Raw genomic sequence first — 18902 nt, 5'->3', positions numbered from 1 at the left:
GACAATACAAGATTAAGCTAAAAGAGATTTGCATAGAAATTAAAAAGTGTATACAAGCTTGGAAAGGAAATTGGGGCTAGCAAAATGTAAATCTAAGATACTAACTATAGAAATGACTAGGTATAAAAAATGGGTAGGTAGCTAGATAGGTCATTACATGTAAAGGGAAAGGGGTATTTATAACTAAAGAATTAGGGTTTAGGGGTAGGGTGGCTCAATCTTGACCATCCATGTGCCTTGTGTGTTGGGAAGATTGTGGCCCTCCATGTGTCCCTTATTTGCCAACTCTTTTTTTTTCTTCTTTTCTTTTCCTTTTCTTCTTTTTCTTGCATTTTCTCTTCTTTCTTTATTTATCTACAATTTCCTGAAATAAAATAAATAAGCGATTAATACTACGAAAATAAACAAAAAATAGGCACTTAAATATGCAAAAATATGGACTAATCAAACTTCCCCATACCTATCTTTTGCTTGTCCTCGAGTAAAAATCAAAAGAAAAGAAAATAAACTAAGAAAACTAGATGCGATTCCTAGGCTCCTTTTCGTAGGCGTGACGGGTGATTTTAGGTTCACCAACCCGTTAAACTCGTAGACGATCTCTACAAGAGGAGTTTTGTCTCCAAAGGGTTTACAGAAGATATACCCATAAAATCTGTGAGACATCCTATCAAGTGTCTACTCGACTCTACTCTAATTTCGCCGGTGTTAACAAAAAGCGTTTTTAAAGGAAAATACGACTCAAAGATTCTTTTACTTATAATCAAGATACAGTTGTCTCTAATCTACTTGAATCGACACAAAAATTTACTAGAAATCCAAGGAGTGTAAGTAATTAAAGGTCTTTGATGGATCCTAAATGTCTAAGAACATATTCTCTTTGTCAACCAATTTTGAACTGACCCAATCTCTATCGAAACAAATATCTAGCCAAACTTCACAAACTCTTATTCTTCTTCTTCTTCTTCTTTTTGGCATTGACTTTATTTTGTCCGTTTTCTTAGGCAAACAATGTTACCCATGTAGCGAGCTTTAGGTCAGTGACTCCCAAACCAAACGGTCTTAGGGCACTAGGTTTTGAAATCCCCCTACGGACTTAATTGCTCGAGTAACAAAGGCCACAAAACGAGACTAGCCAATCTACTTTATCCCATTTATCTAAAGATTTTATCTATAAAGAACAATGGGTATTGAAGTAGTTATTCCTTTTCTTTTTCTATCTCTTTTTCTTGTTTTTCTATTTTTTTTCCGCAAAGGTTCGATTCGACATTGTTTCAACATGTGGGTTCTCTCTCAGGTATCGAATAATATCATTAGACAATCTCTCCATCAAAGGTCTTGTGCAAATGTGTGTGCCATCTTGGAATTACGGGTACAAATCGGTCGATACAAGCTTCAAAAAGACAACGTTACTCAACTACGTTCAAATTATCTAAAAGACACTACATATATATACTTTACGAAAACATGCTAAACACCAACTACTCCTAAAGTTTGAGTGAGGGAAAGCAACTTAGCTAAAAGTATCTCTATTTTTAGAATTTTCTAATTTTTTTTCATTTTTTAAGAATTACACTAAAGCCCTCCCCATACCTAAATCATGCATTGTCCTCAATGTATGCAAAAGAGAATTAAAATGAGAGAGTAAAGAGGAAAAATACCTGAATATGAGATGAAGGGATTTTTATTAACTACTGAAGCAACTTACGTGATCAAGGGTTGATGAGGTGGATGACCTCTTCCTCCGAATCAACAGGCAATTCTAAAAATGGTTTAAGACGTTGACCATTAACTTTGAAAACATTACCATTTTTAGGATCCTGAATTTCAACAGCACCGTGAGGAAATACAACTTGAACAATGTAAGGACCGTCCCATCTAGAACGCAACTTACCGGGAAACAAATGAAGCCTAGAGTTGTAGAGAAGAACTTTTTGGCCGGGAGAAAATGATTTTCTCAAGATGGTCTTATCATGGAAAGCCGTAGTTCTCTCTTTGTAAATTTTAGCGTTTTCGTAGGCATCATTTCTAAGTTCGTCCAACTCGGTCAATTGCAACTTCCGATGACTACCGGCGGTGGGTAAGTCGAAGTTCAATTCTCTAATGGCCCACATAGCCCTCTGCTCTAGCTCAACCGGCAAATGGCAAGCTTTACCATACACGAGTCTATAAGGAGACATTCCTAAGACGGTCTTAAAAGCGGTCCGATAGGCCCATAAGGCATCTATCAACTTGGTTGACCAATCTTTCCTATTTGAGTTGACCGTCTTCTCTAGAATTTGCTTAATTTGCCGGTTTGAAACCTCTACTTGACCACTAGTTTGAGGATGATAAGGGGTAGCAAGCCTATGAGTGATGGAGTACTTCTTAAGAAGTGACTCGAATTGACGGTTCTTGAAATGCGTCCCTTGGTCACTAATGATAGCCCTAGGTGTGCCAAATCGAGAAAAGATATTCTCTTTAAGGAAGCGAAGGACAACTTTGTTGTCATTGGACCGGGTCGGGATGGCTTCTACCCACTTGGAAACGTAATCAACCGCGAGAAGGATGTAAAGGTGGCCAAATGAACTAGGAAATGGGCCCATGAAATCTATGCCCCACACATCAAAGAGCTCTATAACAAGGATTGGGCTCATAGGCATCATGTTTCTCCTAGTGATTCTTCCTAAATGTTGACACCTATTACAAGCGGAACAATACTCGGCGACATCCTTAAACAAACTCGGCCAATAAAAACCACATTGGAGGATTTTAGCGGCGGTTTTCTTCGCACTAAAATGACCTCCACATGCTTGATCGTGACAAAATGAGAGGATACTATGAAACTCACTATTTGGGACACACCTCCTAATGATTTGATCGGGACAATGTTTAAAGAGATACGGGTCATCCCAAAAGAAATGTTTCACTTGAGAAAAGAACTTGGCTTTATCATTCTTGGACCATGTCGAGGGAATGTCACCGGTTGCTAAGTAATTGACTATGTCGGCGAACCAAGGGAGAGTGGAAATTGAGAGAAGGTGTTCGTCGGGAAATGACTAGCTTAAGTGCAAGTCGTTAGTGGATTCAACCACTAATCGAGAGAGATGATCGGCGATGACATTCTCGCAACCTTTCTTATCCCTAATCTCCAAGTCAAACTCTTGGAGCAACAACACCCATCTAATCAAGCGGGCTTTTGAGTCTTTTTTAGAGAAAAGATACTTAAGAGCGGCATGGTCCGTGTAAACAATGATTTTGGACCCGATAAGATAAGAGCGAAATTTTTCTAAGGCAAAGACTACGGCTAGAAGCTCCTTCTCGGTGGTAGAGTAATTGAGTTGGGCATCATTTAAGGTCTTGCTAGCATAGTAAATGACATGAGGCCTCTTATCTATTCGTTGTCCTAAAACCGCTCCTATCACATAATCGGATTCGTCACACATAAGCTCAAAAGGTTGACTCCAATCGGGAGACTTCATGATCGGGGCCGAAGTCAATTCTCTCTTAAGGTCTTCGAAGGCATGAACACACTCGCTTGTGAACTCGAATTTGACATCCTTAGCTAGAAGGTTGGTCAAAGGTCGGGCCTTTTTGCTAAAATCTTGGATGAATCTACGATAAAATCCCGCATATCCAAGGAAAGAACGAATTTCCTTAACGGACTTGGGAGGTGGGAGATTAGCAATTAAGTCAACCTTAGCCTTGTCTACTTCGATCCCTTTTTTAGAAATTTTATGCCCTAGAACAATTCCCTCTTTAACCATGAAATGACATTTCTCCCAATTTAACACTAAATCCGTTTCCTCACATCTTTTCAAAACTAAGTCTAGATTGTTAAGGCATTGGTGAAAAGATGGTCCAAAGATGGAAAAGTCATCTATGAAGACTTCTAGAAAGTCACCTATCATTTCCGAGAAAATGCTAGTCATGCACCTTTGGAACGTGGATGGGCCCGTGGTTAGGCCGAAAGCTAAGCGTCTATATACGAAGGTTCCAAAAGGGCAAGTGAAGGTGGTCTTTTCTTGGTCCTCGGGTGCGATCGGGATTTGAAAATATCCTGAATAAGCATCTAAGAAGCAATAAAAAGCATGACCCGCTAACCTCTCTAGCATTTGATCGATAAAGGGCAAAGGGAAATGATCTTTCCTAGTGACGGCATTGAGCTTCCTAAAATCTATGCACATTCTCTAACCGGATTGGACACGTGTTGGAACTTGCTCATTGTTTTCATTTGTCACTAAAGTGATGCCCGACTTCTTAGGCACTACATGGACGGGGCTCACCCACTTACTATCGGAAATGGGATAGATGATCCCATTGTCTAAGCACTTAAGAATCTCTTTCTTAACTACCTCCATCATTGGAGGATTCAACCTCCTTTGAGGTTCTCTCACGGGCTTTGCATCTTCTGCCAAATGAATCCTATGTTGGACAATCGCCGGGCTAATTCCTTTAATGTCCGGAATGCTCCACCCTATCGCTCCCTTATGCTTTCTAAGGATTCCTAAAAGTTCTTCCTCTTGTGACATAGTCAAATTTGAGGCAATGATAACAGGATAAGACTCGTTAGGGCCTAGAAAAGCATACTTAAGAGTGTCGGGAAGAGGTTTGAGTTCTAACTCTGGTGGTTGTGACTCCACGGTTTTATTTGGTAAAGGCAACTTCTTGGGTTCAACATCACGCTCTTGACTCATTGTAGGAATGGTGGATTCTAACATTTGGTTGACCTCATGTGTGTAGTCGGAAACATCCCAATCCTCTCCAAAATGTTTTAAACAAAATTCAAGGGCATCTTTAGGATTCATGAGATCTTGATCAACTATTTCATCAATTAGATTGACATCCATAGGTTGATCATAGAAATCATCGGATTGTTTCCCCACATGAAAGATGTTGAGGTCGATTGTCATGTTGCCAAATGTTAGCTTCATTAAGCCGTTCCTACAATTAATCAACGCGTTGGATGTAGCTAAAAAGGGTTGTCCTAGGATGATGGGAATTTGATTCTTTGGGTTCCTAACCGGTTCGGTCTCTAGGACGACGAAATCTACGGGAAACACAAAGTCACCTACTTTAATTAGCACATCTTCGATCATTCCCCTAGGAATTTTCACGGATCGAACGGCTAATTGAAGTGTGACATTGGTTTTTCGGAGGTCCCCTAAACCTAAGGCTTGGTAGACAGAATATGGAAGGAGATTAACACTAGCCCCTAAATCAAGTAACGCCTTATCCACAAAAGTTTCTCCTATGACACATGAAATTGTAGGACAACCGGGGTCCTTGTATTTCACGGGAATTTGGTTTGAGAGAATCGAACTAATGTGAGATGTAAGGAAAGCTTTCTTAGGGACATGGTTAGTTCTCTTATGGGTGCATAACTCCTTAAGACACTTAGCATATGACGGAATTTGTTGAATTGCATCTAAAAGGGGTATGTTGACCTTGACTTGCTTAAACACTTCCAAAATCTTCTCCATTTGAGCCGATTGCTTAGGTGAAATAAGTCTTTGTGGGTAAGGGACTCGTGCTTTATAGACTACTTCACTTTGCGACTCGGAATTCGGTTCCGGGTTTGGGTCACTTGACTCCTCACGGGCTTTTGAACACTCGGGTTTGTCATGATTAATGGTAGTGCGGGGTGGACTTGGGTTAGAAGTCGAATCCCCTTTCTTACCAAGGTTCTCACCAACGTGGGTCTCTACTTGTTTACCCGACCTAAGGGAAATGACCGCATGCACATTATCCGGGGGTCTTTGATTAAGTGGAAATTTTGGGTTCGGCTCCGGTTGACTTGGGAATTTGTTCTTTTCTCGCTCACACAATGTGCTCGCTAATTGACTCAATTGGGACTCTAACTTAGAGACGGCTTGCACATTAGAATGCAAAAGTTGCCTATCTTGGGTTAAAGTTTGCATGAAGGTTTGTTGGGATTGAGTCAAGTTAGTTTGCGATTTCACTAAGGCCTCTATGCTCTTTTCTAAGGAATTGAGTCTCTTATCCGAATCATTAAAACCGGGAGGATTTAACGGAGCTTGACTCGTGTTTTGATAATTCGGAAAAGAATTGGGATTGGGCCTAGGAAAATTAGATTGTGGGGCTTGAAAATTTTGCCCTTGGTTCCACGAGAAATTCGGGTGATTCTTCCACCCGGGGTTGTAAGTCGGTGCAAAAGGATCATTTCTAGGCTTGGGTTGGAACATCGCGTTCACTTGCTCAAAATCATGAGATTGTTGGATCTCGGGATGGGGAGCATTATAGTTCGGGAACATAGGCAAAGATGAAGGGCCACTATGAGACTCCAAAGCTTCAAGTCTCTTAGTTAGGGTCGCAAATCTGGCATCGGTTGCCACATTGTTTCCTATCGAGTGCAAACCCCTAGAGCTAGACGCCTCGATCGAATTTTTGGGTTCCCTAGTAGACTCCCATAACATTGTTTTTTCGGCTAAGTCCTCGAAAAATTCCCACCCTTGGTCCTCATCTTTCTCCATGAATTTGCCTTGGCACATAGACTCTAATAACGCGGTGGTTTGACTATCTAAGGCCTCGTACACAATCTTACAAAGTCTCCATTTCTCTATTCCATGGTGGGGGCATTGTGATAAAAGATTTTTAAAACGATCAAAGAATTTCCAAAAAGACTCATTTTCCCTTTGATGGAATTGATTTATTTCATTTGTAATTCGAGTCATTTTATGGTTTGGAAAATACTTTTTAAGAAACATTACCATAAACCCCTCCCAAGTGAAAATAGAATTGACGGGTAGACTATACAACCATTTTTTAGCATTTTCTTTTAAAGCAAAGTTGATTAGTCTAAGCCGAATGGAGTCTTCACTCAATTGTTGGAGTTTTTGCAAACCACAAACCTCCTCAAATTCTTGAATAAAGAGATATGGATCCTCACCATCACTCCCTAAAAATTTAGGCAACATACTAATGTGATGTGCCTTGATTTCGAAATTATTCCCATTAACGGGAGGAAAGGGTGGTTGAGCGGAACGGGATGGGTAACAACGGTCTTTAAGAGACAACGCCAAGTTTACTATCGGTTCGCTAGCTTCTATGGGTTCGGAGTCCGAAGAGGACGAAGAAGGAATTTCGATGATCGGTCTAATTAATCTAGACGATTCGTTCCTAACCCAAGTAGTTCGCATACACAAGATAGTAAACACGTATCAAGTAAGTGCGAGAATGTAAATCAAACAAAAGAAAGGGTGTAAAAGCGAAAGAAAAACCTAACTCTAGGGTTCCCTAAGAAAATGAACTAGACCTTGCTCCTAACTTTAAGAACCACCAAAAACTCGATAAATCAATTATTATTCGGACCGGTTTGGCCAGTTTGGAGCAGGCATTGCCAAGAGGCCAATCTCCGCGCTTAGACACCAAACCCTAATCGGCCAGGTAAGCTTTCGCTTGTCCTTAGACACCGAAGAGTCGGAATAATTAAAGATTATCTCGTTCTTTAGGTACCTTCCTAATTGAGCGCGAAATCCTAGGGGCTAACGTCTAATTCAATTTTATTAAAGGAAGGGTATGCAAAATGCGGAATTAAGTTGTTGTGGGCTAAGGATGATGAAATCCCTCCCCTTATCTTGTGATTGGGTTATGCCCTTAAGATTTATTTAGAATGATGCTCCACACAACGAGATAATTAAAAACTATAAACAATTATGGATGCTCTAAACTACGTGTTTTAATCTAGAGAAAAGAAAGAAATTAACGCACCTTAGGGTCCTCCAGCGATCACCACAATTAAAGGTACGAAAATTTAAAAACAAAAATTAAAATCTAAATGATGTGCCCTAAGTGTAAAAATGCATGATGCAACACATATGTATTTCTAACTAATATTTTTGGATTTTAAATTTTCTATTTGTTTGTGTTTTTCAATTTCAAATTTGTTTGTGATTTTCTAAAAAAAAAACGAAAGATAAAAGTGGAGAGATACGGGTTACCAAAGCAAACTTCCAAATCCGAGCAAAATTTGTCCACTTTACTCCATGATTCCATAATATTCCTCCTCGAAAATAAAAACAAAATATGAGAAAACAAGCTAATCCGAAAGATTAAAAATAAAGGAGCGAAAAATTAATTTTAATCCCTGGCAGCGGCGCCAAAAACTTGATGTGCTAGAAAATATGATTTTAAATCGCAAGCGCACGATCACCGTTTTAATATTTATGATTCGATCCACAGAGATTAAAATTAATTTCGCAATCCTTTAATAATTAACCTAGGCGAATTAGAACAATCAATTTGGTGAAGTGGTTTCAAGATTTCCAAATTAATTAGTCTACTTAATTATCACTAATCTAAAGCTTTAACTAATTAATTATTCTAAATTATCTAGAAAAGTTCATAAACTAAACTAAAAAGAAAATTTGACGTGATCCATTTCGAACTTAAGCTAGCCAATATAGATAAAATAATCTAATTAAATAACAACTTAATACTCCAAAATCACAAACTTATATTACCATTTGATTAACATCAGTAGCTTGCACTCAAATACAAAACAACACAAAAGAAAAGAAAATCCCACTAAAACAAACTAACACTAAAAACCAAGGCAAATCAAATGACTTGGAAAAAGGGGAGAAACCAACGCAGCAAAATAAAAGAAAACAGAAAAGTTACACTAGTACTCGACTCAAATCACGCCTACTCAGCAGTGGAACCTATTTATCAGACAAACAACAAACGCAGCTACAACCTACAGCCATATAAACGCAAGTCAGCAACTCGCCCCAGCCAAGAAAACGAACACAGACACAAAACAAAGACTCGGAAACACCGCAACTCGATTTTACAAAACAACAGAGAAAACGGAATTTGAAAAAACAGAAAACTCAAACAAACAAACGATTAAACCCATTAATCTACAAAAACGAATCAAATCAGCAGGAAATCGGGACTAAACCTCGACTCAAACAACACACTGAATCGACCAGGACTAATGAAGCAAACTCAAACACAGCTGAACTAACGCCAACACTCAGCAAACTCGCTAGCAGCGACTCAAAAGAAAAACAAAACAAAATCGGATGAAACTCGACTATTTTCAGCAAGAAAAACAAATCTAAACAAGAACTAGCGAAGCTCAAAAGAAAAGCAACAAACTACAAACTCATGACTCGATTTAGAACACAGTAAACGAACTCAGCGCGCGAACTCAAACTCGCGACTCAACAGTACAACGCAAAGAAGAGAAACAAGGCTGACTCGGTTAAAACAAAGAAATTCAGAACCCAGTTCGACAAAACATTACAAAACCGAACTAAAAGAAGCACAAAACGCGTAAACAAACAAAAATACAGGAAACAACAGCATCAACTCGGTGTGGTGGCGATTCGAACAGATGTCGGGAAAAGGGTTTGTAACATGGTTCAGCCGAAACAGAGGTGGGGGGATGTTTTGTGTTTGTAGAATAGAAAAGAAAAACAGAGTAATGTTTTGTGTTTTAAATTAAAAGAAATTGGACACTAATCTAAAGAAAAGGGGCTACTAAAACTGTATAACAAGAACTGAAAACTCGAATTAACACTAATATATTGTAGCCTTTAAATCTAGATATTTAACCCCCACACAATTCATTTTTTGTGCTAGAGTTTCAATTACTTCTCAAAAATTTAAAACTAAAAAGTAAGAGATCTACACTAATCACAAGCTCAATGATTCTTCATTTCCCAAAAGCTTAAAAGCATATGGTGGTACTTAAAAGAGTCATTCATCTTGGAGAACATAAATTAAAAAGACAATACAAGATTAAGCTAAAAGAGATTTGCATAGAAATTAAAAAGTGTATACAAGCTTGGAAAGGAAATTGGGGCTAGCAAAATGTAAATCTATCTAAGATACTAACTATAGAAATGACTAGGTATAAAAAATGGGTAGGTAGCTAGGTAGGTCATTACAAGTAAAGGGAAAGGGGTATTTATAACTAAAGAATTAGGGTTTAGGGGTAGGATGGCTCAATCTTGACCATCCATGTGCCTTGTGTGTTGGGAAGATTGTGGCCCTCCATGTGTCCCTTATTTGCCAACTCCTTTTTTTTCTTCTTTTCTTTTCCTTTTCTTCTTTTTCTTGCATTTTCTCTTCTTTCTTTATTTATCTACAATTTCCTGAAATAAAATAAATAAGCGATTAATACTACGAAAATAAACAAAAAAATAGGCATTTAAATATGCAAAAATATGGACTAATCAAGACCCTTTTTATTGAAATTGAATTGAATTGAAATGACCTTAAAAGGAATTGGATAATATTTTTATATATAAGACTGAGGCGCTAGTCAATTGATTGCCGCATCAGTAGCGGGGAGCCTGATGTCTGTATATGGCCAATGTGTGCCGAGGATCCTCCCCGGTTGAATCACTTTTTGTGATTCGAAGCTTGGTGTGGGCTGATCGCCCTTCAATGCTCGTAGCGCTGTGTGTTTCCAATTCCAATAAATTGCTATCTCATTTTGCACCTTTATTGAGATTGTACCTTGTGATATCCCTTGTTATTATTGCACTTGTTTATATTGCATACTGTGAACTGTTATAGATTGCTTTCACTTGCTGAGCTTTTTGCTCATTAATTGCATTGTTTATTATAACCCTTCAGTGAAACCCGAGGATGGCTCGATTCAAGCAAACCGCCCGTAAGACCACCTCAGGATCGGGTATTGCCTACTGTCGTATGATGGAGCAGGTGGGGAACTCGTAGTTCCCTAACTTTATCTGTTAAGACTTTTGGGGATTTAAAATATGTAGTAATGACTTAGACTTTATTTTGGGTTGTAATAACTTTAGATGTTGTTCATACTCATTCCTGGTGATTCCGGGATTGTGGATTTTAGACTCGTAGTTCTAATATTTTATAAATCTATAGTTTAATCATTTATCGTATTATGCATGCTTTAGTCGGTTATTATTGTGGGTCCATCACAGCTCGAATTTGAATGAACTCCTCCGTGACAGACTTATGGAACATGCTGTTCATAATAGTCCTCAATTCGTCAGAATTCCATACTGTGTAATGTTCATTCACGAGAGCAAGTTTGGAACCTTCTACTTGGATCATCGACATCTTCTCAAATGTGATGTCAATCAGATGAAGTATATTAACACAACTCAGCCATCATACTTTATCGAAGACCCTGTGGACATAGAGGTTCAATACCAGTTATCTTTGGCTTGTGAAAGGAAGAAGCGTGGAGAATCCACTGCAACTGAAGAGCCAGTTCAGAATGAGCCTTCTACTCCTATTATTCACTGTTCAGATGCTGAAGAAGGAGAAGTCACTCGTTTTGAGTGAATAGATTGATTAGGATATATGTAGAATATGTTCAAAGAACATCCTTTTGTAATCTATCAATGATCATGGTTTATTGTCTAATTTAAAGCCAGAAACTACTGCTATTTACATTCTTATGTTCAATTCTTTGTCTTATCTGTTAGTTGAGTTATCCTCTAGGAAATTTGCATGTTATGTTAACAAACAAATAGGGGGAGATTGAGAGGCATATGTTCAGCCTATTTGTATTTAAAGAGGTACAACTCAACGTAGATAAGAAAGCTCAGTAAATAGCAAGTTATCGGAATCCGTACGAAGAACGTCAAATGACTTATGGGAATTATATGTCAGAAGAATTCCAGGATGTTGCTGCACACCACTGAAAGAAGTTCATTAATATGTTCAAGCCTCAGTGCACAAATAATCTTCTGTGGCACGTCCAGAAGTTCAGAAGATATAAAGTTTTTATACTTTATTTATTCATAAGATTCCATTTAATGAAGAAGAACTTACAAGACAAAGACTCCACGAACAAGCCACATCTCTATTGTTTATTTGACAAAGAATATTTGATTTAACTAGATACAGATGAACCAGACAGTACATCTTTGTATCAGTTACTCAAATTAAATATTCTACGTCAAGCAAAAGTGGTAGTTCAGTCGATCGACAAATCAAAACGAAGTTATTAAAGTTTCAAGAAGACAGGAAGCTGTTCTGCTAAAGTTTGGGTGATTAAATATTTTATAGATTATTATTTCACTTCTCAAATAATTATATTAATTATGTATTTTATTTATTGAATTAATTCACTCTCAAATTAATTTAATTTATTAAATTATATGATTAACTTAATTAAGTGAATAATTTTCTATTTAAAATATATTACAAAATTACTTTCTACATCACTTAAACAACTCGGCAAGACAATACCAAGTATTGTCCTACCGAGTTGTTAAATTGTAGAAAAGGAAGTCAGCAAGACAATATTTCTGATTGTTTGACCGAATTGTTACATGGAGTGAAATAGAATGCAGCAAGACAAACTTAGTTTGTCCTACCGAAAGCTCCAAACAACTGCCATGTCAATTTTGTTAATTGTCCTACCGAAGCAATGAAGGGCTGCAAAGGCAATTACTTGAGTTTGTCTTTCTGCTTTTGGCCAAGACATTTAGGACAATTGTCCTACCGAAATCTCGTGAACCGTCACGACAATTCTAGTAATTGTCTTTCTGCCGTTTGTGTATGGCTTGGTAGGCAATTTTAATTGTCCTACCTTGCCTTGTTTTATCTTGACCAAGCTTATTTTGTCTTGCCCTTTGTTAAGTTGTCTTGCCATTGCTTGTATTGTCTTAACAACTTGTATTTGTCTTATCTTCTCATTGTCTTACAAGTTCAATGCTTTGCCTATAGATATGGCATAGTTTCTTCATTCTAAAGTGTTCATCACTTTGTAAATCAAAGCATTTGTAAAGCTTTCAAGTTGTTCGTAACTTGCTGGTTCGTTATATCCACAGTTTTCTGTGCTTTGATAACTCGGTTGTTTTAATCACTAATCTAGAATACACCCTGTCGAATTTATTCTACGAACATTAGTTGACATTAAAACTGAATCTTATTAATTATATAACGACTTAAAACATTGTTATATTAATTAATTATAATCTGATTAACAAGTCATATTCCAATCAGATTTACTTCCGCGATTATTTGGTATCGATTGTATTCAACCCTCCTTCTACAATCGTATCTGGACCTAACACAAGTAATTTTGATTTGTCAGATTTTGGCATGGGAAAATCTTCAACAAACTTGTTCTTGCCATGTGGCTTCTCTGGTGATGGAGGGTCAAATAAACAAGGCCTGAATTCATTGTTTGAAGATGGCTCACCTTGACATTTGATGCTCTTGACTTTAACAGTCTTTGTCTTTTTCTTAGGTGACTGTTTCTTCTCTGTAGCTGGAGGAGCTTTAGATTTTGGGACTAGATCATCAAGTTGCTCCCCCTTAGTTGGTGGCTCCCCCTCAGTTGTAGGCACTTTATCTGTAGAGACTGGAGGAAGATTTGTAGAATTTTCAGGGATGGTTGATGATGGGAATGTAGATGTGACAATGGCAAGACTTGTGTTGTTTGTAGAGGAGGTGGCAAGTGTAGTTGAGATTGTTGGAGTTGGAGCTGTTGAAACTTGAGGATTAGGATTAGCAGTTGTGGTTGTTGCAGTTGTGGCTGCAGTAGCTAGAGCATTTGAGCTTGTAGACTTCTCCCCCTTTTTGTGATCATCTAGCAGTGTAGGAATTAGAATGTTCAGAGCTTGGAGGAGAGTAAGAAGTAACTTCTGTTGATTGGTTTGATTGATGAGAACTTGATTCAATTGGCATTCAACATTTGAAACTCTCATGTCTAAAGCATCAATGGAGGCAGTAAAGGTGGATTCTTGATGAAGCTTGGATCTAATATTGGCCATGGTGTTATAGGAGATCCTTGCTTCCAGATTTTGCTTGTTGTCCTCCTTGACTGCAGAGACAGCATTATGAAGATCATGAACTTCTTGTCTGATTTGATCAAAATGAGATTTTTGAAGTCTCAAATTTTCCTTCACAAACATAGAGAGAGTCTTTTTGATGGGATCTTCATCTACTTCCTACTCCATAGCTCTTTTGTACTGCCTTAGGATTTCCATCTTGGTATCACAAAAGGAAAAATTTTTGCTGAACACCCAGTCTGGCATATCTGAAGGACCAGCCACTTCATCATCTTCACAAGCAAGGGAGTCATCATATTCTAAATCACCCTGAGTAGAGAGCATGCCTTTAGGAACAACAACATGTGCAAGTTGTGCTCTCTCTAATGCTTCAGATGTGTGAAGCAACCCTAATGTCTCCTCTGCTTGGACATTGGATTGACCAGCCATAACTGGATAGGCTAGTGTAGGATGTGCAAATTGAGAAGCATCCAACTTGTCCACAGCAGGCTCCATCCTTATATCTCTAGTACCTGCATTTCTCTCAAAATCTCTCTGTTCTTGCATCAGGGTCTCACCCTGGCTCACCTCACCTTCACCATCTAAGGTGGTACCCACAAGCTCTCCTTTTGCCTGGAAGGAAGAAATTCCCAGCCCCTCACTCTCAGTCTCTCCTTTTGTTGCTCTGAAGGCAGCCTCTTCTCTAACTCACCATCTCTCGATCCTAAGAGTGCAGTAACAATGATGAGTTCCTCACTAGCAGCCCTTGTAACAGCAAGATGTTCTAATTGTGTGCCAACTGCTAGTGGGTTCTCGTCTATCAATGGCTGAGAAATAGCCATTGATGGCATGTTGTCACTCATCAACGGCTGATTGCTGGTAAACCCATCCGTTGACAGAACTACACTTATCGATCGATGAGAGATATCGATCGATGATGTAGAAAGATTAGCAGTTGAAGTGTTTGTAGAAACAACTAGAGAATCTGTGAAGAGTGAAGGCCTTGGTATTCCCACAAATTCACTAGTTGTTCTGGAAATAACAGACTGATGACCCAACAGATCTTGTGAAAGATGATCATCAGTTTCAGAAATTGGCTTCTCCAAGTGCAGAGTTGGAGAATTTGGGTGGGGGAAGTTGTATAGTAGATCAACTTCCTCCACTTGGAGATCTGAGCTTGGAATGAGTGTTTCAATTTGAAGGGGCTGTGACTCCACATTTGCTGGAATCACATCAAACTGAATTTGAGAAGATGAATTTTGTACTGTCACAAAATCTATGATTTTGGATTGTACTGTAGTGTGTGCAGCAAGTGCCCTTTTTTTGGATCTCCTAGAAAAGGTTTTGGGAGGTGTTTGGTCAGTGTCCCTTCCTCTTTTGTTCTGTGCTCTTGGAGGAGAGCTATTTTCAATGGTGGCACCTTTTTGGGAAGATGTGGGATGGCTTGGCTGAGTTTGCACTCACCTCTCCCTCCTTATTCTGGGGATTTCTTTAATGTTCACCCCTCCCCTCACCACTTACCTCCTTCCCACTCCCCTCTGGTTGTGAAGTAGTTGTTACAACTGATGCCTTTTGTGAGAAACCAGAGGTGGGCTTCTTAGATTTGTTTTTGGTAATTTTCTTTGGTTTGGTAGCCTATGTAGGAAGTTGGAGGTGTTCAACTTCCATAGCTGCACTTAAAGTATAGAAGAAATTTCGGGATTGGAAGAGTTAGCAGGATTAGAAGATACCTACATGAGTGATGGTAAAGACAAGGGTACTTGATCATTTGCAAGTATCCTCATCAGGTCACCACACACTCTCTTGCTTTGCATCCAACAATCCAGCTCGTTGTCTTGCTGTGCTATTACTAGATTCTTGATTAAATGGTTAGCAATAATCATAAAAAACCTATCAAAATAGATATTCTTGGGCATGCCCTCTTGAGGACCCAATTTAGAAACAATTTCATACAAAACTAAGTCACCAATGTTAAAGTAATCATCAGTTAATAGCATATGGAACATAGTTTGTATAGACATTGTGAAAGCATCATAATTAGATACTTTACCAGAAAAGACCTTAATAAAAGAGTCACACTGAAAAATCCATTCCTTGCGCATATGGCGCCTAAGAATCTGTCCTAAGTTTGACAAATCACCATTGTAATGCATATCTCTAAGCATTCTAACAATTTCATTATCATTAGGCACTCTATCAGTAGAATTCCTAGGCAAATTAAGAGCAACCCTAACAGTTTCACCATCAATATTATAGCTAATATCATTTATCACAATAGACAGAGTTTTGGACTCAGGGTTATACCTGGCAGAAGTCCACATTTGCTCTACAATCTCACAGTAGATTGCTGGAGGATGAAGCATAGCATAGGAGCACTTACATTCCTTGATGAAGTCCATCATGGTATGAAAGGCTTCAGTATTTTTGCCTTCTTTGTCCACATATGCAACATGGTTGTCTCGCTCGTAGATGAACCCAGTCGTACTTGTGATTTTGACTACAGGCGCCATTGATGAGAAAGCTTGAAGAGAGATTAGGGCTCGAAAGAGTTTTGTAGAAGAGAGAGAGAGAGAGAGAGAGTTAAGAGTTTGCAAATGTAGGTGAGAAATGAAAGAAAAATTAAAGGCAAACTATTTATACTCTCAATAAAATAAATGAAGTAACCGTTCAAAAAGTAGCCAAGCGCCATCAATCGATATATATATATATATATATATATATATATATATATATATATATATATATGTGTGTGTATATCGATCGATAAAGTTACTGGATACTGGCAGTTGATATTTTAGTATATCAATGGCTGAGAAGAGAAAACAAATTAGCCATCGATATACTAAAAATATATGTTCATTTATCCAGTGATATGTAATATACTATCGAATACTAAAAATAGCGATCGATAGTGGCTATTTTGACACAGGCAAAATTTTATCCCATCTGTCACATATCACAGGCTGCATTAAAAACACAAACAATTAACTAGAGAAATTTAACATACCAAGTTCACTTACTAATCTTGAGAATGTGGATTCATTAACTAGAGAAATTTAACATACCAAGTTCACTTATCAAGCTTGGAAAACTTTTTGCAAAGTTTCTCATCTGTAGAACCAAATATTATGTCGTCCACATAAATTTGAACAAGTATACTAGAGCCATTAACATTTCTATAAAATAAAGTTTTATCTATAGTACCTCTTGTGAAGTGATTCTCAAGAAGGAACTGTGATAAAGTGTCATACCAGGCTCTAGGTGCTTGCTTCAGTCCATAGAGAGCTTTCAAGAGAATATATACAAATTCTGGAAAATTTGGATCTTCAAAACCAGGTGGCTGACAAACATAGACTTCTTCCTCTAGCTCACCATTTAGAAAAGCACTCTTGACATCCATTTGATAAACTTTGAAATTGGCATGTGCAGCATAAGCAAGAAAAATTCTAATTGCTTCAAGTCTGGCTACTGGAGCAAATGTCTCATCATAGTCAATTCCTTCTTCTTGAGTGTAGCCTTTAGCAACCAGTCTTGCTTTGTTCCTTGTTACAACACCATTTTCATCCATCTTTTTTCTGAATACCGATTTTGTACCAACAATTGCTCTGTATTTTGGTTTGGGCACCAGCTTCCATACTTTGTTTCTCTCAAACTGGTTTAGCTCCTCTTGCATAGGTAGAATCTAGTCAGGATCAAGAAGAGCTTCTTCAACCTTTTTAGGTTCTTCCTGTGAAAGAAAACTACTATACAGGCATTCATCCATCGTGGCTCTTCTTGTTTTGACACCTGCAGCTGCATCTCCAATAATGAGTTCAAAGGGGTGATCCCTTGTACATTTTCTATGGGGAGGAAGATTTGATCTGGATGAACTTGCTTCATTTGTGAAGTCATGTTCATTTTGAGAAGCTCCCCCTAAATGTGTGGACCTTGAACTATTAGCCATTGATGATGTTTGAGATACATTAACTACTATTCTAGCAATTGATGTATTATTAGCAATTGATGGAATATTTCCACCAATATTTACATTTCCAGCATAATCATCATCATCACTGTCCAGCTCTACCACAACTTCAGTCTCATTTTCAAATTGAAGAACATCATGAAATCCTTCATCATCCAGACTTTGAATTTTCTTGTCATCAAACATCACATGGACAGATTCCATAACAATGTTTAATCTTAGATTGTAGACTCTATAAGCCTTTCCAGCTACATATCCAACAAAAATCCCTTCATCTGCCTTCGCTTCAAATTTTCCAAGATTTTCACCTTAATTTCTCAGTACAAAACACTTGCATCCAAAGACATGTAGGAAGTTCAGAGTTGGCTTCTTTCCTTTAAACAATTGATAGGGTGTCATTACTTGTGCTTGATTTATCAGAGAAATATTTTGAGTAAAACATGCTGTGTTAACAGCTTCAGCCCAAAAATATGTAGGCAACTTTGATTCTTCAAGCATTGTTCTAGCAGCTTCAATAAGAGTTCTGTTCTTCCTTTCAACCACACCATTCTGTTGAGGAGTACTTGGAGCAGAGAACTCATGGTGAATTCCTTTTTCTTCACAGAAGTCTTTCATTATGGAATTCTTGAACTCAGTCCCATTGTCACTTCTGATCCTTGAAACTTTCCTTTTTGGATCAATGTTGTCAACTATCTTAATGTGATTGATGATGATTTCACTTGCTTCATCCTTGGAGTGAAGGAAATAAGTCCAAGTAAATCTTATAAAATCATCCACAATCACAAGACAGTATTTCTTCTTTGATATTGACATGATGTTGACTGGTCCAAACAAATCCATAAGCAGAAGCTGTGGGGGTCTATCAATTGAGGATTTCAATTTGCTTTTGAAAGAGGACTTTCTTTGCTTTCCAATTTGACAAGCCTCACAGAGGCCATCCTTGGAAAATTCCAATGTTGGCAGTCCTCTAACAAGATCTTTTCTCACAAGATCATTCATGGTCTTGAAATTTAAATGGGAAAGTTTCTTGTGCCATAACCAACTGTCATCTAGACTTGCTTTGCTGAACAAGGAAGTGAGTGAATCTGCATTGGTAGAATTGAAGTCAGCTATGTAGACATTTCCCTTCCTGTTTCCAGTTAGCACCACTTTGTTATCTTTCTTGTCATAAAAAACACAGGATTCTGTTGAGAACCAAACTTGATGACCTCTGT

General features: G+C 38.0%; 1 protein-coding gene across 1 annotated transcript; it reads right to left on the bottom strand.

Moving 5' to 3' along the window:
- Nucleotides 1-1709: 1709 nt before the first annotated feature.
- On the bottom strand, nucleotides 1710-6413 carry LOC135151624 (uncharacterized). Its single transcript, XM_064090417.1, has 4 exons — nucleotides 6094-6413; nucleotides 5147-5697; nucleotides 2822-2965; nucleotides 1710-2686 (listed from the first exon to the last, which is right to left on the bottom strand). Exons 1-4 carry the CDS (start codon nucleotides 6411-6413, stop codon nucleotides 1710-1712), a joined length of 1992 nt encoding a protein of 663 aa, XP_063946487.1.
- Between the last annotated feature and the right edge of the window lie 12489 nt (nucleotides 6414-18902).

The sequence above is a fragment of the Daucus carota genome, chromosome 1, assembly GCF_001625215.2.
Source record: "Daucus carota subsp. sativus chromosome 1, DH1 v3.0, whole genome shotgun sequence".
Taxonomy (NCBI): Eukaryota; Viridiplantae; Streptophyta; class Magnoliopsida; order Apiales; family Apiaceae; genus Daucus; species Daucus carota.
Note: the sequence above shows the minus strand (reverse complement) of the source record. Positions and strands in the feature narration are given on the sequence as shown.